The sequence below is a fragment of the Mizuhopecten yessoensis genome, unplaced genomic scaffold (genome assembly GCF_002113885.1).
Source record: "Mizuhopecten yessoensis strain PY_sf001 unplaced genomic scaffold, ASM211388v2 scaffold9299, whole genome shotgun sequence".
In the NCBI taxonomy this organism is placed as follows: Eukaryota; Metazoa; Mollusca; class Bivalvia; order Pectinida; family Pectinidae; genus Mizuhopecten; species Mizuhopecten yessoensis.
The window spans coordinates 783,214-800,453 of record NW_018407978.1 but is presented as its reverse complement, the minus strand read 5'-3'; the positions used below and the strand labels follow the sequence as shown (position 1 = coordinate 800,453).

General features: G+C 32.5%; 1 protein-coding gene across 1 annotated transcript; it reads left to right on the top strand.

Moving 5' to 3' along the window:
• Positions 1 to 4,973: 4,973 nt before the first annotated feature.
• LOC110457673 (rRNA biogenesis protein rrp36-like) lies at positions 4,974 to 14,280 on the top strand. Its single transcript, XM_021509034.1, has 3 exons — positions 4,974 to 5,067; positions 11,800 to 12,122; positions 13,669 to 14,280. The coding sequence occupies exons 1-3, from the start codon at positions 4,974 to 4,976 to the stop codon at positions 14,191 to 14,193; spliced, it is 942 nt and encodes a 313-aa protein (XP_021364709.1). The 3' UTR covers positions 14,194 to 14,280.
• Positions 14,281 to 17,240: the final 2,960 nt, after the last annotated feature.

The window sequence follows — 17,240 nt, the reverse complement described above, 5'->3', positions numbered from 1 at the left end:
ATTTGTCGTTTCAGACATGTTGTTGCAAGTTTAATACTATTTCGGCATTATGTGTATTAATGCAAATTTAGCACCAAAATAGCACGAATGATTCTCATTGCTTTCATATTCCATTTATGTTTATTAATAATTTTGAATTGTAACATCAAAGTCCCTTGTTACCTAACTAGTTTAATATAACAAACATGAATTTGGTTTATAACTTTTACATCGAACATACAGAATTACATTCATTAATCCATAAGTTACACGCTTTGCACTTAGTCGTATATGGATAGATTTGTTTTATCTGTTGTTTTCCTCAGCGAAATAATTGTGTTAAACTAATGCCAAAAAACTGTTACTTCACATGGGATATTAATTTAATCAATAAATCTTACACAGGCAATATATTGGGATTGAATGTCCATGCCAGAAGCAGGCTTTATGTTTAATATGGAAGTAACCGATTTGCGTTCATCCCGGTATGAAAATTTAAAAAACGCCGTTTAATCCATATCTTTACATTTTACTATAGAGCAATTGTTTAATTTTATTGTTTGTTCTTAAATTATTAATTTATATACTGCGTTTTGTATATGCGTCGTCGTTTCAACGACATTGGCGGAACAACCCTTTCTCAATAAAATTGGCGCCAATAATTATCCGTAGTCATTTGAGCGTGTGAACAAGATTGATATATGACGTCATAAGTAAACCATGTGTTACGTCACAGGAGTTTTTGCTTTCTTGCTCAAATGAAATGCATTTCTGCTAGTAATTTGCAAACATATGCAGATGAGGACAACATGGTCACAATCAAATAACGCCACGCTTTATGCGGAGAAGCACTTGTTCGTACGTAACTGCAACAATGAGAATCCTTATTGTATATATAACAGTTTTCGTTTCATGCTATTTTTGTGTTTCAGTGCATCTGTTCTATTTCCATAAATACAGTGAATGTGGGTGCGTTTTTGTGCTGCTATTTTATATTTAGAAACTAAGCTATTTCCTTTTTTTATCGAGTTTTTACGGTTATTTGTTTATAAACCTTGAATTAAAAAGTATGTCCATTCGGCAAAAATCACAGTTGATTTTGGGATTGAGCCTGTTTAATAGCAACTATCTTATAACGTCAGTAAATGAGAACAATTGGTGCATATTTCATTAGGTTATTGATACTTGTATTTATTATAATTGACTAGGATTTCAGGACAATGACTATCCTAAATAATTATGTATTTCAGTTAAATTTTTGAGTGTGCCTGAATTATTGCAATCATCTTGCCAAATTTGCAAACAGGTGAAAGTTGTGCGTTTTTTATTAGGTTTTCGCTGTCCCCTTAATATAATTTTGCGTTAATATTTGTTTTTAACATTGCGTTGATTTTCAACAAAGTTTGGTTTATAACTAATGATTGGTTTTCCTTTTCCATAGCAAAGTTTTTTCGTTCCATACGTAGATTTCACCAAAGTTTGGTGTAAAAGGTCAATGTTTGCATAACACATGATGGATATTCTATCTCTTTTTATATTTTCTTTATATATATTAATTTATACCAAACTTTGGTGTCAGATGTCAATGTTTGTATAACACATTATCAATTTCCATAGCATATTTTTTACTATAACTCGAGTTTCACCAAAGTTAAATGTATAATGTCAATATTTGAATAACATGATTGGTTTTCTTTACCTATAGCATTTTTTTTTTTTACTATCTCAATAAGGATTAAAAAACAGTTTAATGTATGATGTCAATGTTTAAATAACATAGTCGGTTTTAAATTGCCATAGCCTACTTTTAAGTCTTCATGGATTTTAACCAAAGTTATGAGTACGATGCCAATGTTTGTATAACATGATTGTTTTCCTTCCCTTAGCATATTTGTAACTTTACATGGATTTTAACCAAAGTAATGTACATGATGTCAATATTTGAATAATATGATTTTTTTTCCATCCAATGGTATATGTTTAACTCGACATGGATTTCAACCAAAGTGAGATTCACGATGTCAACATTTGTATAACATGACTGGTTTTCTATTCCCATAGCCTTTTTCAAATTCTAAGTGAATTTTCACTCAACAATGGTGTAAAATTTCAATATTTGTATATCATATGATGGATTTTCCATTTCCAAAACACATTTTTAACCTTACATAGATTTTCATCAAATGTTTTTATTACAAGTGATTGGTTTTCCTTTTCTATATTAGATATTTCAACTATGTGTGAATTTTTACCATGGCTTGAAGTATGATGTCCATGGTTGTATTTCGTATGGTTGATTTTCCATTTCATGAGCATAATTTCATATGGGGTTGGGTTCTGACTCTTTATTCTCCTAAACGTTCTTATGTTAAAATGTCACTGATAGTTATAATATAACATTCCCTTGATAATTCTAATGTAACATTCTCTTGATAATAATAATGTTACATTCCCCTGATAGATATACTGCTACTTTCCCCTCATTGTTCTAATGTCACATTCCCCTGATAGTTATGATGTTACATTCCTCTGATAGTTCTAATATGACATTCCCGAACAGTTCTATTGTTACATTCCTTTGACAGTTATCATGTAACATTCCAAAGATAGTTATAATGTTACATTTTCTTGATAGTTCTAATGTTACATTCCTAGGATAGTTATAATGTTACATTTTCTTGATAGTTCCAATGTTGTATTCCACAGATAGTTCTAATGTTACATTCCCCTAATAGTTCTAATGTTACATTCCAAAGATAAATATACTGTTACATTCCCTTGAAAGTTATAATATTATATTCCGGAAGAGTTATATTGAAACATTCCCGAAGAGTTATATTGTAACATTCCCCCAATAGTTATACTGTTACATTCCCGAAGAGTTATATTGTAACATTCCCCCAATATTTATAATGTTACATTACCGAAGAGTTATATTGTAACATTCCTCTGATAGATATAATGTTACATTCCATTGACTGTTATACTGTTACATTCCCGAAGAGTTATATTGTAACATTCCCGTGATATTTATAATGTTACATTCCTGAAGAGCTATATTGTAACATTCCCTTGATTGTTATAATGTTACATTCCCCCAATATTTATAATGTTACATTACCGAAGAGTTTTATTGTAACATTCCTCTGATAGATATAATGTTACATTCCATTGACTGTTATACTGTTACATTCCCGAAGAGTTATATTGTAAAATTCCTATGATAGTTATAATGTTACATTTCCCTGATAGTTATAATGTTACATTACCGAAGAGTTATATTGTAACATTCCTCTGCTAGATATAATGTTACATTTCATTGACTGTTATACTGTTACATTCCCGAAGAGATATATTGTAAAATTCCTATGATAGTTATAATGTTACATTTCCCTGATAGTTATAATGTTACATTACCGAATAGTTATATTGTAACATTCCCCTGATAGTTAAAATGTTACATTCCCGAAGAGTTATATTGTAACATTCCCCTGATAGATATAATGTTACATTCCCGAGGACTTATATTGAAACATTCCCCTGATAGATATAATGTTACATTCCCGAAGAGTTATATTGTAACATTCCCCCAATAGTTAAAATGTTACATTCCATTGATAGTTATAATGTTACATCCTCGAATAGTTATATTGTAACATTTCCCTGATAGTTATAATGTTACATTCCATTTATAGTTATAATGTAACATTCCCGAAGAGTTATATTGTAACATTCCCTTGATAGTTATACTATTACATTCCTGAAGAGCTATATTGTAACATTCCCTTGATAGTTATACTGTTACATTCCATTGACTGTTATACTGTTACATTCCCGAAGAGTTACATTGTAACATTCCCCTGATAGTTATAATGTTACATTCCTGAAGAGCTATATTGTTACATTCCCTTGATTGTTATAATGTTACATTCCCCCAATATCTATAATGTTACATTTCCGAAGAGTTTTATTGTAACATTCCTCTGATAGATATAATGTTACATTCCACTGACTGTTATACTGTTACATTCCCGAAGAGTTATATTGTAACATTCCTATGATAGTTATAATGTTACATTCCCCTGAGAGTTATAATGTTACATTACCGAAGAGTTATATTGTAACATTCCTCCGATAGTTATAATAATACATTCCCCTGATAGTTATTATGTACATTCCCGAAGAGTTATATTGAAACATTCCCCCAATAGTTATACTGTTACATTCCCGAGGAGTTATATTGTAACATTCCTCCGATAGTTATAATAATACATTCCCCTGATAGTTATAATGTTACATTACCGAATAGTTATATTGTAACATTCCCCTGATAGTTATTATGTTACATTCCCGAAGAGTTATATTGTAACATTCCCCTGATAGATATAATGTTACATTCCCGAAGACTTATATTGAAATATTCCCCTGATAGATATAATGTTACATTCCCGAAGAGTTATATTGTAACATTCCCCCAATAGTTAAAATGTTACATTCCATTGATAGTTATAATGTTACATTCTCGAATAGTTATATTGGAACATTTCCCTGATAGTTATAATGTTACATTCCATTGATAGTTATAATGTAACATTCCCGAAGAGTTATATTGTAACATTCCCTTGATAGTTATACTATTACATTCCTGTAGAGCTATATTGTATTTTTACACCTCAAGTGAATTTCTAGCTATCTGATTGGTTGGGAAAAAATCAAACAAAATCTGTTACCCTCCGAAAAAACATTGGTTTTAAGGGGCGCGGGTGAAATTGCCATGAGACAGAGAAAATTTATAACATGCGCGAAAATGTGCGTTCCGGGTTCTTCACAGTGGCCATTTTTCTCCGCTTCGTTTCCCCCACCATGATGGTCACAAGAACGTTTGACGGCAACATCCAATTTTATCAAGCGCCGGTGCGATAGCGATTGTAAACAGTAGACTATCACATACAAGATATCATTATCGAGGTTTGCTGCCGTTTTTTGAGCTACATATGGAGGAGATTCCTTCCTCCAAGGACTCAAAAAACACTCAGAGGGTGGTTAAAGGAAGCTGCCGGGTATTCAGAGAGTTTCCAGGCGAGGATAGTAATTTTGAAGACTTTACGTAGCAGAAACTCAATGAAAAACGTAAAACATTTTTTGCTTCAGTAAATATTCATATAAAGACTTTTGGTGTAACAAAAAAGATATAACATTCATTAGCAGGTGACAGTGAATAATGTCAACCCTCAAAAACCCATTGTCACCCTCAGCTTTGCCTCGGGTGACAATGTTTTGTCGGGTGACAATATTCACGGTCACCTGCTAATGAATGTCATATTTATATAACCTTCCCCTGATAGATATAATGTTACAACCCATTGATAGTTATAATGACAAGGTCATCGTTTCGAATTACAAAAAAAAATATGTGTCATCATTTTATCACTATATATCAAAAAGCATCATTCGTAATGTTATATTTCTTAAATGACTGAATTAAAACTTGACACAATATTTTAAATATGAACATACCAGGAATGAGTGCGCGTTAGAATGTTACCTGCCACGGCAAATGTCGCCATTTCTTTGATGGTATTTTTTAAGCATTTGTCATCATCCTAAATATTTTCTTTCTTAATTGTACGTTCAAATCTGAAATAGTTCTGGATTGCTCTTGTTTACACGTTTGAGAAATTAAAAAAATGTATATCGAAATCCAAAATTTAAAGTTAATATGCTTAGCTTTGCAGACGTAAATCATGACGTCGAATGACTACAACAATGATATATTGTTATTCCAGACCCTGAAAAATGTACTCTGCAATCGTTTTTGGTAATAATATCCGTTTAAATATACCACATAATTGTTTGATATTTGCGTGTGCAGTGAAACTTTTCTAAAAAAAGAACACCACCAGGACTTATATAACGTAAAGTACCTATAGGAATGTGTAAAAAAAAGCGTAATCAGGGTTGGTCTAATACAGGTGTCCATATTAAGTAATTTTTAGTGTCAACAAACATATTACCGATGCATTGACGACAAAGAGATATTTTCTTATTGTAAAAGTGGAAATTTTCGCTGTGTGGAAATCTCTAGTTTTTCGGGTAGGTAAATAGATGCGACAATACCCACAGACATATATGTATTTATAAATGATACAGAGTGTTAATATGTAGAATATGTGGATTTCAGAACTTCTGCCAACGCGATCATTTCGACGCCGGGATCTTCCCACTTGCGACAATTTCTTCTTTTATATTATCTATTTACATTCATCTGTTTGGTTTCGTTCAGGACAATGCTTTTCATCAAGTTTTGCCGATATATCAGACTTTGGTAATGTGCCTTGGCTCCCAGTTTGATAATGTAGCAGTACGAAATATTATTCATTCTTTCATATTTGACGTTTTATTACTCATTATAAGTCATAATGAGTCTTACATATAATAGAAAACAAAAATATCAAGAAGACTTGTTTGCTTTAAGGGTAAAATGTAGATGTGGAAAGTTTATTAAATATTTCATTCAATGAAACTATTACATAATGCTAAATTGTTCAAAATCAAATCAGCGTAAACTAAGCTATTATATATTAATACTTTCAGATTTCTTTATATTCAGTAAAAATAGAGTTTTTGGAAAATGATGATTTTTGGTAATTTTAACAACATGAAATATATTTGTTTTTCTCACAACGTGAAGACCAAAATGGGTTTTTATCGTAAAGTACAAAACTTGTGTTTGATTTCTTTGAATTTGCTACTGTATATTAAACATTTTTATTATACCCTAAATGAAGTCTTTCGTGTTATGATTGTTTGATAACTGGAAGTTATGTTCATATAACAATTTCGCAAAAGTGTTGAATAGTAAAAACACGTCAAACATTTTCGTGATGAAAAAAGTTATTGTCAAGACGTGTAAAATTAAAGTTAGATAATGGCGGTCACAAGCTGACCTGATTGAGCTATTATATATTAAATTATATTACAAAAAATAAAAATAAAATATGAAAAAAAAATGTTAAGCACGTATTAAGTTTGAAGATGAAGGTAGGACTTATATATATGATAACACCTATAACATTTGGTCATTGATACAGTATGCGGAAAAATGAATGACTGCTTCAATTAACTATTGAGTCCGCCTAGGACTTATTGGTTATGTTAGTGACCAAAAACGATGAAATATAAATAGTTCTAACTATTGTCGAAAGCGAAAAGATGGACATTCAACCCCTTAATTATGAGAATTTTACAATTGTAAAAGTGATGGGAATTTTTGTTTTAATTGATGATTAGTATATTATCATGAACCCTGCAACTAGTCAAAAGAGATAACTGTCGTCATCAAGATTACAGCACCAACATAGTCTACCATCTTGAATTAACGTAAGACAGACACTGGTCATTGCATGTATAAAATTTGGTAATTGCAATAGTATGCAAAAATTGAACTACACTACATGATACAAATTACATCATCTCAGGTATTTCGAAGACCTGTGATGACATCACATTATTTGATGAAACATTACTGTTACAAAAACAATATTTAACTGAGAATACCATGTTAGTTACAGACTGCTTCAGGATAACGTTCAATGCTGTGGAATATTAACTACACGTATAATCATAGTGTAATGAACAGGTTCAGAAGTGAATTATCACTCATACAAAGCTTTTATTTGAGTAAGGCAACAGACCACAGGCAAACTCAATGCAGCATAGCAGAATAGTTATGCTGGCTGCAAGTTTGATTTACACAGATTTTTTCGCAATCTAGGTTTGCATGTTTTATCTGTAATTCTTATTTCATAGATATTTACTTATAAACACATAATTATGAGATAAAAAATCAATAAAATAACGGAAATGTCATAAAAATATTTGCTAGCTAACCAAAACATGTCTTGGATATTAATAGTTGAACAAAACCTGTAGAGATCCGGTCTGAAAGGGAATAAATTAAAACGTTTTCTTTTGGTAGAAAATGCAGTGAAATAACAGTCTAATTCAGACCATAAATCAATGCATAGTGTGGCGTGATAACGACTTTAACCTGCAACAGTTATCTCAGAGCATGTAAGATGAAACATGTCATGTATTAAGGCACATTGTTTAGATAAGGTTACATACTAATAGTGTTAAGATAAGGTAACGAAAAACAGTGTTTAGATAAGGTAACTTACAAACAGTGTTGAAATAAGGCTACATAGAAACAGTGTTAAGATCAGGTAACATAGAAACAGTGTAAAGATAAGGTAGCATAGAAACAGTGTTTAGATAAGGTAACAAACAAACAGTGTTATGATGAGGTAACATACAACAGTGTTAAGATAAGGTAACATACGGAAAGAGTTAAGATAAGGTAACATACAAGCAGTGTTAAGTTAAGGTAACGTATAAACAGTGTTTAGGTAAGGTAACTTACAAACAGTGTTGAAATAAGGCAACATAGAAACAGTGTTAAGATCAGGTAACATAGAAACAGTGTAAAGATAAGGTAGCATAGAAACAGTGTTTAGATAAGGTAACATACAAACAGTGTTATGATGAAGAGTTAAGTTATGGTAACATACAAACAGTGTTAAGATAAAGTAACATAGAAACAATGTAAAGATAAGGTAGCATAGAAACAGTGTTTAGATAAGGTAACATACCAACAGTGTTATGATAAGGTAACATACAACAGTGTTAAGAATAGGTAACATACGGACAGAGTTAGGATAAGGTAACATACAAACAGTGTTAAGATAAGGTAACGAATAAACAGTGTTAAAATAAGGTAACATACAAACAGTGTTAATATAAGGTAACATCCAACAGTTTAAAGATAAGGTAACGTATATACAGTGTTAAGATAAGGTAACGTATAAACAGTGTTAGAATAAGGTAACATACAAACAGTGTTAATATAAGATAACGTATAAACAGTGTTAAGATAAGGTAACATACAAACAGTGTTAAGATAAGGTAACATCCAACAGTGTTAAGATAAGGTAACATACAAACAGTGTTATGATAAGTAACATACAACAGTGTTAAGATAAGGTAACATCCAACAGTGTTAAGATAAGGTTACATATAAACAGTGTTAAGATAAGGTAACATACAAACAGTGTTAAGGTAAGGTAACATAGAAACAATGTAAAGATAAGGTAGCATAGAAACAGTGTTTAGATAAGGTAACATACTAACAGTGTTATGATAAGGTTACATACAACAGTGTTAAGAATAGGTAACATACGGACAGAGTTAGGATAAGGTAACATACAAACAGTGTTAAGATAAGGTAACGAATAAACAGTGTTAAAATAAGGTAACATACAAACAGTGTTAATATAAGGTAACATCCAACAGTTTAAAGATAAGGTAACGTATATACAGTGTTAAGATAAGGTAACGTATAAACAATGTTAGAATAAGGTAACATGCAAACAGTGTTAATATAAGATAACGTATAAACAGTATTAAGATAAGGTAACATACAAACAGTGTAAATATAAGGTAACATCCAACAGTGTTAAGATAAGGTAACATACAAACAGTGTTATGATAAGTAACATACAACAGTGTTAAGATAAGGTAACATCCAACATTGTTAAGATAAGGTTACGTATAAACAGTGTTAAGATAAGGTAACATACAAACAGTGTTAATATAAGATAACGTATAAACAGTGTTAAGATAAGGTAACATACAAACAGTGTTAAGATAAGGTAACATCCAACAGTGTTAAGATAAGGTAACATACAAACAGTTTTAAGATTAGGTAACATACAAACAGTGTTAAGATAAGGTAACGTATAAGCAGTGTTAAGATAAGGTAACGTATAAACAGTTTTAAGATAAGGTAACATAGAAACAGTGTTAAGATAAGGTAACGTATATACAGTGTTAAGATAAGGTAACATACAAACAGTGTTAATAATAGGTAATATACGGACAGAGTTAAGATAAGGTAACATACTAACAGTGTTAAGATAAGGTAACATCCAACAGTTTTAAGATAAGGTTACGTATAAACAGTGTTTAGATAAGGTAACATCCAAACAGTGTTAAGATAAGGTAACATCCAACAGTTTTAAGATAAGGTAACATACAAACAGTGTTAAGATAAGGTAACGTATAAACAGTGTTTAAATAAGGTAACACACAAACAGTGTTATTATAACGTAACGTATAAACAGTGTTAAGTTAAGGTAACATACAAACAGTGTAAATATAAGGTAACATCCAACAGTGTTAAGATAAGGTAACATATAAACAGTGTTAAGAAAGATAACATTAAAACAGTGCTAATATTAAGTAACATACAACAGTGTTTAGATAAGGTATCATACAAACAGTATTAAGATAAGGTAACATCCAACAGTGTTAAGATAAGGTAGCATACAAACAGTAATAATATAAGGTAACGTATAAACAGTGTTAAGAAAGATATCATAAAAACAGTGTTAATATAAGGTAATGTATATACAGTGTTAAGATAAGGTAACATACGGACAGAGTTAAGATTAGGTAACATACAAACAGTGTTAAGATAAGGTAACATACAAACAGTGTTAAGATAAGGTAACATCCAACAGTGTTAAGATAAGGTAACGTATAAACAGTGTTAAGATAAGATAACATTAAAACAGTGTTAATATAAGGTAACACCCAATAGTGTTAAGATAAGGTAACATATAAACAGTGTTAAGATAAGGTAACAACAGTGTTAAAATTAGGTAACATACAAACAGTGTTAAGATAAGGTAACGTATAAACAGTGTTAAGAAAGATAACATAAAAACAGTGTTAATATTGAGTAACATACAACAGTCTTAAGATAAGGTAACATACAAACAGTGTTAAGATAAGGTAACACAAGAACAGTGTGTATATAAGGTTACATAAAACAGTGTAAAGATAAGGTTACATAAAAACAGTGTAAAGATAAGGTAACATATACCGATAAAATGTCTATGTTGAAACAATTAAACAAGAATGCTTTCTAGTATCCAATCTCCGCTGTTATAAATTTGAGGACGCTTCAAATCGAGCGATTGTAAAATTATTATCTGTCATAGCAAATATGGAAAATCCCACACAAAGTTAGAATTACAATAAACTTAATTTGCGTATAAGCAGTAAATGCAGATGGCACGAATGTGCGATTAGCTGCTGGGAACCTTTTACTATTTTGTTTTTAAGTGGTATATAATTTCCTGGTTTTGTTATATTTAAACGCGGATCGGGAAACAACCTATATACGCAGTGCACTGTCGACTAATGAAAGGGTCGCGCAATGTCTTGCTGTATTCTTCGTTAGAGATATATTATCGTAGGTGAGGATATAAATACATTTTACCTGCGGCAAATCACGTTATCGATATTATATCTTCACTTCAGTTTATTCTGTTAATCTATTAAAGACGTCATCACCGTTCGTTTGATGCATGGTTAGCTTAACGAGAATGTGACGCAAAACTTCAATCGAGTATAATTTTAAAACTAAAACTATATTTATAATTATTCAAAACAATCACATATACAGATGGAACACGCAAAAAACTGTTTGTAAACTTTCAGATATTTTAATAATAACAATAAAAAGATAAATAAATTAATAACATGTAATTAATTGTTTTTAATGATTCGTTATGAAAGCTAGGACGTGAACAACTGCTCCTTTATCAAAATTCCGGACAATTCGATGACCTATTTACCATCTAATTATTACACGTTGGGGCAGTTAAATGCTCTGATTAATAACATATTGCTATGCAGCAGATTTAATCATTCGTAATTAATGTCGTATTCATATTTGATGACTGAAAAATAAAGGAGGACGAGGACGAGAAGGACGAGGAGGACGAGGACGAGGAGGAGGAGGAGGAGAAGAAGGACGAGGAGGAGGACGAGGAGGAGGAGAACGAGGACGAGGAGGACGAGGAGGAGGAGGAGGAGGAGGAGGACGACGAGGAGGACGAGGAAGAGGACGAGGACGAGGACGACGAGGAGGGGAGGAGGACGAGGAGGACGAGGACGAGGACGAGGAGGACGAGGAGGACGAGGACGAGGAGGACGAGGAGGACGAGGAGGAGGAGGAGGAGGAGGAAGGGGAGGAGGACGAGGAGGACGAGGACGACCCGATTAGGATTTGTGATGTATGTACCAGTTATACATTTGTATGTAAGCGTTACTTGTTTTGCAAATGTAGATCCAATAAGTTGTAAAACCTACGGAAATAAATTGAATTCACTAATAGTTTAGTTATTTTAGCATGTTTATCTCGTGGACTAGTATATCCTTGATATGCTATAGACTTGCATTGTAAACACTACACAACCACCAAGTCTCCCTGATCAACACCGGTCTAGACTAACAGGTCATGAACGCCTTCCATCGAGGTTGAGTCCGGAACAAAGGCGACCTAAGTGAAGCTATATGTGATTTTACCCGGATAAACATGAAGCAACCAAAAACATCCTCCACGCATGTTCCTTTAGTGTTATACATCTGATCGCCGATTGTTCTACAATAGCAGTTTTTCTCAGACACTGTGCATATTTCGTGATAGTAATAAATTTAACACAATAAACAAAACGAGAAATAGTATATTGAGTCGAAGATAATTTTCCAAACAACTTCTTGACCGTAAATCCGGAAAAAATACGAAACCCAGAACGAATTATCTCCGATGATCTTACATGACTCAATGTGATTAGGGAGCGGAATCCGACAAGCGCATACAAAATAATGTCCTAGCTTTATCAGTAGGACAATATGTACATGTATGTTGGATGACCCTGGGGAACCAGGATGTTAAAAGACAGCACATAAAAAGGCTATATGACTATAGGGAACTATGGTGTTAATAGAGATTAGTACCAATTACCCCAGAGAACACTAAATATAGGGATTAATATATATTACGGCTTTCTGCGACTTGGAGATGCTGTCGTTTTAGCCAGTTTACACATTGATTATTTCCGATTGTTTATCGAGGAGTTCCGATTGTCGATATTCCTCGCCGGGATCACCCAACGGCGAGGAAATTATCCATCTGCTCTAAAACTCGTCTAACGGAAACGACCAATCAGAAATTGTTTTGGGGATATCCCATAAGGACAAATACAGTATAAATGCATCCAGTCTTATAAGACTTCTAGACAGAGTAAATAAACACATCCTACATGCTACACATAACGGTATATGCTGCAAGATATCAGTATGGTATGATATTTTATTTGGAAAATATTGACTTTTTTTTAAAACAATTATGAAACAATTAATTTCAACTTATATTAATCACTCCTATTCGCCAAGATTTTAGCGCAGGGAGGGGTGTGTGCGTCTTAATGTTGAAGGAAACCGTATTTACTCATTTTCAACATTGACGCTTCTTTTCATTGTCATCGGGTTATAAAAATAACAACAAAAACATTAAGATCGACAACTGTATTTTGCTCCCTTAAAACAAAACAAAAAAGAGGAAAAAAATACTTAGTTCTTACTATATACATGTATTGTAAGAAATAGAATCAATTGAATTGTTCGTATTAATATCGCTTTATAGATATACATACATAAAAATAATGACATTTTTATAAACATTTTTTTTATGATTATTTACTATCATAGTAAACTAGCTATTATTGAACAATTTAGCTAGTCTTGATAGCATTTTTTGTAATCACTCTTTTTTTGTAGGTTGGGAAAACTTTCACTACCCTGATTGACTTCTTAATGCTTCAAGCTATCGGTAAATGTACTTTGGGACAACAGGTGTGTGATTCGCTGGCAAGCCCACCAATATTTATGAAACAACTTTCTGATCTAAGAAATGAGACAATGGCAGTAATCGACCCAGCATATAGAGGTCTGGCGTCAGAAGATGACGTCATTAAAACGGAGGTGCCAGTCGTGCCGCGAGGAACAGCATTCTTAGAAGATCGCCTACGCGCCGTGTGTCCTTGGAGCTACGTACGAAATGAAGATCCCAACAGAATTCCACAGGTGATTTTTGAAGCAAAATGCGATCATCAAACGACATGTTTCGGTGTTCTTGGTAACCATGACGCATTACCAATGAGGAGACCGGTATGTTCGGGACTGTACTACTACGCAAGTGTTATGCGCAGAACCGGATGTGACAGCAATGGACAAAATCAGTATGAGAGGGTGATGCAAAAGATTGGTGCAGGTTGTACTGGTTTAAGACCGGCAAGCTCTTAAGTAACGTAGCAGGGATCTAAGTCTGACAATTATTAATTGTTTCGTTTTAGATGAACTCTCACAATCCTTTCAATCAATTTCAATGAATGTTACCTTGCAATAAACTTTTTAAAAAGTTTGTTATTGACATTTTTATATAAAGCCTAGGACACTATCGCAGCTGTTCCAAATATCTTTAAAACGCGTTTATCTGATGGGCGAAGTCTGTCTTTGTCTGTCTTTTTCGACCGCTATTGTAATATCCGTAAGATTTGTGCATTTTGTAAACAAATCATTTGCACTGTTAATACTCTATTGAGAGAGAGGGAGAGAATTTTCTGTATAAGATATCTTATATAATATATATGATATATCATATTCTATATGAGATATCTTAAATAAATAATGAGATATCTTATTTAATATATAAGATATCTTATTTTATATATAAGATATATCATATTCTATATAAGATATCTCATATTTTAAAGCTCGACACTATATAAGATATCTTATATAGGAGCGAGATTTTAACAAAATGTCAAAAACGAAGTCTCCCAAACCGGAATCTCTCAAGGATCTAGTACACAAAAAGGCAGTATGCTTGCTGTCAAGACGTGGTCCTATCGCCATTTTGTCAGAGCCCGCTCAAAGGGTGCGTGAAATGGCAACCTCTGGAAAACGTTGAACAAATTAGTTTCCCATGTTTAAAACCTCTAAATCTCATTCTATATAAGATATCTCATATGATAACAATATCTCAATTATATATGTTGTCTTATATTAGCATATCAGATATCTTATATATATATGGTTTCTGAGCATGTACAAAATGTGACATTTATCAGATACCATAGTGGCGGTTTTATCCCCACCTAGGACCAAACTATTTTATGTACATGTTCCATATTGGTTTATGTTATGGAAATATTTTCAATTGTCGTTTATACAAATCAAACGGCCAATTTCAATTCAATCATGTGTTTGGTTATTTATGTTCAGTTTGGTCCAACAAGCTTGCCCTGTCTGAAGTCATGTATAATAAACAATTAAAATACAATTTTAATAAATTTTATACATGCGGTTATTGATTGATTCACTTGATGTTATGTGTTCAGTATATAAATAAACAGTTTGTAAACAGTGAATGGGGTTGTGGGTCAGGAGGTGAAAAGGTCATGCGCATTGATCTGGTTATATAAACTGATTGCGCAGCATCAGCTTACTACAGCCGCTGCAGACATCGCCTACAACCACAAAGATGGAGACTGGTCAAGGTCAGTTTTGTTGTTTAAAGTACAATCATTTTTGACCCGCCTCCTCCCCATCTTCCTCCATCTGGTATTGCGGTACTTACCTGTTAATTATTATCCAGGTGGCGGTTTTATCCCCACCTAGGACCAAACTATTTTATGTACATGTTCCATATTGGTTTATGTGTTGGAAATATTTTCAATTGTCGTTTATACAAATCAAACGGCCAATTTCAATTCAATCATGTGTTTGGTTATTTATGTTCAGTTTGGTCCAACATGTATAAATATATATAATCAAATAAGGTACTTAATAAATTACATAAGATATACATAATTAAGATATCTAAGTTAATTTCTAAATGAGATATCTCATATACTATATCAGATAGTTCATATACTGTATCAGATAGTTCATATACTATATAAGATATATCACATACTATATCAGATAGTTCATATACTATATAAGATATATCACATACTATATCAGATAGTTCATATACTATATAAGATATCTTTTAGTGCTCCTTGAATAAATGTTAAGTTGGCTTGCCATTTTTTGGTCGCCGTTTAAGCCGCTTCAGAGTTAAGATTTCCGTACATCTGCATTGAAAGTATTTTACTGAACTTCACACTAAGTAAATGGAAGGAAGAATACATTCTAGATGCGATATTTATCAATTAAAAGGATCAAATAGTCTAGTTTTATAAAATGCTTCAGTGTTATGATTGTTTATGCGGAGGACACGGAGTTTTTTTGCCTCCCTGTAGTATTTAACTACAGAGGGGAGACTGTAGCGTGCACGATCTAGTATTATCAATACTCTTACTGTACGAAAGTTTACACTGGCAAAGTTTCTCTTTTTCTTTCAGAAGGAAAATCAATGGTTTTAACCATTTAACTTTTCAAAAGTATGTTTTGTTTTCTGTTTTTTTTGTTATTGTTTACATGCATCAACATTAAGCTATGTATATGTGTAAATGACTGTACTCATATTTCATTTAATGCTACATCATTCAACATGTCAATGTGTTCTATTTGCTCTCGATATACGTGTAAACCTTACAAAATGTAATAAAATTCGAAAAGTGTGTGACCGAGTTCTCCGCATAATAACCATAACCACTGAAGGTGTGTAGCAAAACTAGAAATAATTGATCAATATAACATCTAGACTGTTTTCTACCCGCCGTCCACTTAGTGTGCTATACATGTCTTTCGTCAGGTCGCCTTATACAACACAAACAGAGCATTATCAAATCTGTTCCTGTTAGGAATTTTCAACCATCGGTGGTGTAGCCGTTATAGAATGTATTGTAAACATATTTCTTTTATCTAATGAAACATACACACAGTTTAAAAACACGCCTCGTGAACCGGTTGAATAGATTATATGATGACAGAAATACAGAAATAATTTAACGAGATAATGAGAATTGAGGAAATAGAATTCTGTCATTGTTTAGAGTAACCTGCGTGGGTGTAAACTTGGTACGTGGGAAGTGGCCTACAAATTCTGTATATTTATACTGGGTTAAATAAACTTGATTTTTCCGGGTTCATTGTGTGTGAAACACTTAATATTGCATTGCAGACGGCAGACGTCGAAGGGAGATAACTCTTGAAAATGTCCGGGTTCGTGGGGTGTAAACCTTATTCAGGCGTCATAGAGAGGTTACTTTCACAAATACTGTTTCGTTCTAAAGTATAAACTTTATTTATTTTAAATCAATTATTAAATAAGTTATTTCAACTTATATTAATCTATCTTTTTAGCCCCGACTATTCGCGCGTGGAGGGGGTCTTAATGT

Coding starts and splice junctions, on each gene's coding strand:
- LOC110457673 (XM_021509034.1), top strand. CDS start 4,974: ATGGAGGAGATTCCTTCCTCCAAGGACTCAAAAAACACTCAGAGGGTG. Junction 5,068..11,799: donor AGAGTTTCCAGGCGAGGATA/GTAATTTTGAAG, acceptor TGAAAAATAAAG/GAGGACGAGGACGAGAAGGA. Junction 12,123..13,668: donor ACCCGATTAGGATTTGTGAT/GTATGTACCAGT, acceptor CTTTTTTTGTAG/GTTGGGAAAACTTTCACTAC.